At 51.8% G+C, this 3,837-nt stretch overlaps 1 protein-coding gene across 1 annotated transcript in view; it reads right to left on the bottom strand.

The window, feature by feature from the left end:
* Nucleotides 1-1,361: 1,361 nt before the first annotated feature.
* LOC102765199 (methionine synthase) overlaps nucleotides 1,362-3,837 on the bottom strand; it is a 32,235-nt gene continuing 29,759 nt past the window's right edge. Inside the window, exons 24-27 of the mRNA XM_015562352.1 lie at nucleotides 3,646-3,837; nucleotides 2,731-2,923; nucleotides 2,490-2,602; nucleotides 1,362-2,038 (exon numbers count right to left, since the gene is read on the bottom strand). Of these exons, the coding sequence (XP_015417838.1) occupies nucleotides 1,952-2,038; nucleotides 2,490-2,602; nucleotides 2,731-2,923; nucleotides 3,646-3,837 (585 nt within the window). The 3' untranslated portion in view covers nucleotides 1,362-1,951. The remainder of the gene's footprint in view (nucleotides 2,039-2,489; nucleotides 2,603-2,730; nucleotides 2,924-3,645) is intronic.

Raw genomic sequence — 3,837 nt, 5'->3', positions numbered from 1 at the left:
ATCCTGTTGTGTAAGCCCCAGCTCCCAGCCACCTGGACACAGACGACTATGGTATGTGTTTTCTTGTCTAGGTCTGGCAGGTGCCGGGTGCAGGTTTCAGGCTCCTGGGGTCATGAAAACATCCGAGGCACTTCGGGAGGGATGAGGCTGTGCAGCCCACATTTGCTGCTGGGATTCCACCACTGGCTCCTTGGATCGGCTGCTTAGAATCCCGCCTGCTGCCTCCCCACCCTGTCACCTGTCCCCAGGTGCGGCCCAGGCCTCGCCTGTGCTGCAGAGCAGTTGCTGTCTCAGAGAGGCTGCGTTCCTGTGAGTCACAAGCTGGTCGTGGCAGGTGGCTGGTGCCTGAATTTTCAGCTTGCCAAGTGCTTTGAGATACAAAGCTAAAAATACACGTGTGTGGGTATGTGATTATTTTTTTGCAATTCTGAACAGCAAGGAAAGTGACAAGGGAATGTATGCTATTGCTGGTGCTGCAGTTTATCATCATCAAATAGCACTCCTCATATTTATTTCCACGCGGCTGAGTGACGGGCTTGCGGCTCTCCTGACACGAAGCCAGAGCCTCCGTGTCTCCCTCCTTGTCCCCAGCACTATGCCCCCTGCCCAGCTCTCCACTGCCCTTTTGCTCGGTTTCAGTACTGGGACCCGAGCAAGGAGTGCTGCAGTCAGGGAGCCATGGCTTAACACAGAATCACACGGGCCCTCCCATCTTCTCAAGGGGCAGGGAGAGAGGGGCTGGGCCTGTCTGAAGCAGGCTTGACATGAATATGGCCCTTTCCCCACGGAGAGGAGGTAAATACAAGTGGAGGGTTTCTGCTTCGCTAAGTCCTGGTGTGGGTCTCTTTGGGGCTCATCATGATTGGGCCTCTGTGCTTCCTGAACTTGTCTGACTTTTTCTTCCACCAGGTTAGGAAAGTTTTCTGTCACTACTTCGAAGAGGTTCTCCATACCTTACTCACTTTCTTCTCCTTCTGGTACCCCTATGAGGTGGATGTTGTTATGTTTCATATTGTCCCAAAGTTCCCTTAAACTATCCTTGTTCTTTTTAATTCTTTTTTCTTCTTGTTGTTCGAATTGGGTGTTGTTTTTTCTACCTTATCTTTCAAATGACTGATTTGGATCATCCACTTCATCCAGCCTATTTTCACTTCCTTCCAGTGTATTTATGGTATTAGGTATGATATTCTTCATTTCCGACTTGTTCTTATTCATGGTTTCTATGTCCTCTCTTATGCTGATGTAGTTTCCACTACACACAGCTTCTGGAAAACAACTAAAGGAGATGTTAACGAACCTTAACGGCCCCTCTCTCTTCCCACCTTTTTTACCCTTAGGGCTAAGACACATGGAATCATGAATGGACAAAATGCTTAGAGAGCGTGACTGTATTTGACCACACGAACACAAACAGCTGGAGTCTTCCTGACAGGCCAGCAGTTACGGAGTGCCTTTGCCAAAGGGACGTCTGCCATCCTTTAAATACGCCTTTAGGAGATGAAAGAGCAGTTATCCTCTTCCCTGTCAGAGTCCATGGTGGCAGCCTCTGGATTAAAACACCCCACCGCTCACAGCGCCATTCTGCCACAGGGTAATGTGCTCTATTCCACAGAGTCTCAGCCTTTTTTGAGATGAAAAAACAACACCAAGTGTCCTCCGAGGTCCCAGGTAAAACTGAAAACAGCAGGCGGACTTGCTGTGGCATGCGCAGGCTCCCATCTCCAGCTCATCCCTGAGCATGCGCCCCGGTTGCTGCTGTTGAGGGTGACACTGCAGCTTGTTCCCAGGAACCAGGGGAGACACTGCTCCTCCAGCGTTCACCGAACTACGGCACACAAAGCCGCGCAGATGTTGCCCATGTGTGTGGGTTGTGTGTTGCCGTTTCCTTAAGGCACTCTGGGCTGTATTTCCTTGAGGATCATCAAGTATAGAAAAGGTACAAAACAGGAAGTTAGTCTGTGTCATATCCCAAAATGGGTCCAAGCCATTTCTCCACCTCGGCCACAGACATGTTCTTCCTCAGAGCATAATCCTCAACCTGTGAAAGATAAAAAGCAGCTCATCAAACCAAAACAATACGACTTTTTGAACTGAGGTTCCCACAGGATTTGCCCAGAAACATTAAGTACCTTCCATTTTATGTCTTATTAGCTGAGTTAAATGGAGAGGAATAGTTGTCTATTCACTAAGTTGTCTAAGCCATGGGCAGGAAGCAAAGAGTAAATATCTAAATCTTAGAAGCTGGCTGGGGTCTGAGTGTGTGCATGCATGTATGTGTGTGCACACGCATGTGAGTGTGCATGCATGAGTGTGGTCTGCATGTAGATAAGAGGGCCAGAATCAAGACCTTAACTAAGGTAAATGTCTTTATCCTTTCCTTCACATTTTATTCTCATTTACATGTGAAATACAATAGATTCTATAGTTCCACTTAAAATAAGACAGGGGTCCACCCCGGGAAGCCACATATCATGAAACGCCTTGCTTACCTGGTCCTTGGAAATCTTCCCCACAGCAAAGTATTTGGACTTCAAATTGGAGAAGTAGAGGCCGGACACGGCTGAAGCAGGAGCCATCGCTAACGACTCTGTTAACCGAATGCCTGCAGAGAGCAACACAGGAGACATGCTCACACACTCGGTGCCCAGCACAGGCCTGGCAGCCGGGCGGCATGTTGACAGAAGTGTGTCCACTGAATAATAGAAGCGGACACCACTCCCTGGCATGTACCTGTGCACTGCTCAATGTCGGCCAGCTTCCACATGGTGAGCTTCTCGGTGTGGTCGGGCTGGCTGGGGTAGCCGGGCGCTGGGCGGATGCCCCCATAGCGCAGCCTTCGCAGGTCGGCGACATCAAACTGCTCGCTGCCACAGTAGGCCCACAGCTCTCTGCGCACCCTCTCATGGAGCTCCTCCGCAAAGGCCTGGCACCCAGAACAAGGAGGGTCAGGCAGAGGCCAGAGCCCGGGCATCCGTGAGCCTACACCCCTCCATCAACGCCAGGCAGGCAGCGCCCTTGTCTGGACCAGCCAGGAGAGACCTGGCAAGAGGGCACAAGCTGGATTCTCGACCCCTTTGTAGTGTCATTAGTTGCTCTGCTGGCTCTGTTTTGGCCTCAGATTGGGCACTGAAGTTCCATATTTAATCATCCAAGGATTCTAAGCCCTTTAATGTCAACATTTTCCTGAAGGCTCTTCTACAGCTCACTGTGGCCAGGAAGAAAAGCTGGGACCATTCCAGCTGCTCATTTCTCCACTACTGGCCTCAGGATGGGGGAGGGACCAACCCAGAGCTCAGCTCACTCACTGCATGCAGACAGAGGACCACAGAGGGGGTCCCAGGATTAGAACTGGAGCTCTGAAACGAGTCTGGTTTAATTTTTCAGGCTCCTCAGGAAAACCTCACATCACAACAGAAAACGGAGACATGAGAACTAGGACAATAAGTCGAGGTTCTCAGGGTGACTTGAACTGCAGCACCACTGAAGGGTCCCTCTGCCCGGAAGGTGACGTGGGAGAACAGTTAGGGAACACACGGTGTAAAGCTGCGGCTGTTAAGGCCCGTCTGCCTGGTCCAGGGAGGCCCACTCCCTGGCGCTGTCTCAGGCCCCCACCCTGCCTCTGTGCTCAGGGCACGGCTGCCCTACCTCCGCCAGCCGGTCCCCCAGCGCCTTGACCATGATGCTGCTATAGTCGTCACCCTGCTCCTCGTAGGCGCGGCTCAGCTCCTCCACCCCGAAGCAGGCGACAGCAAACAGGCCCAGGTAGTCCCGGAGGCCCGAGTGCAGCGGCGCGATGAAGTCCGCAAGGCAGAGGTACGGGTCTGTGCTGGCAGAATC

The sequence above is a fragment of the Myotis davidii genome, unplaced genomic scaffold (genome assembly GCF_000327345.1).
Source record: "Myotis davidii unplaced genomic scaffold, ASM32734v1 scaffold174, whole genome shotgun sequence".
NCBI lineage: Eukaryota > Metazoa > Chordata > Mammalia > Chiroptera > Vespertilionidae > Myotis > Myotis davidii.
This window is presented reverse-complemented; position numbering and strand designations above follow the sequence as displayed.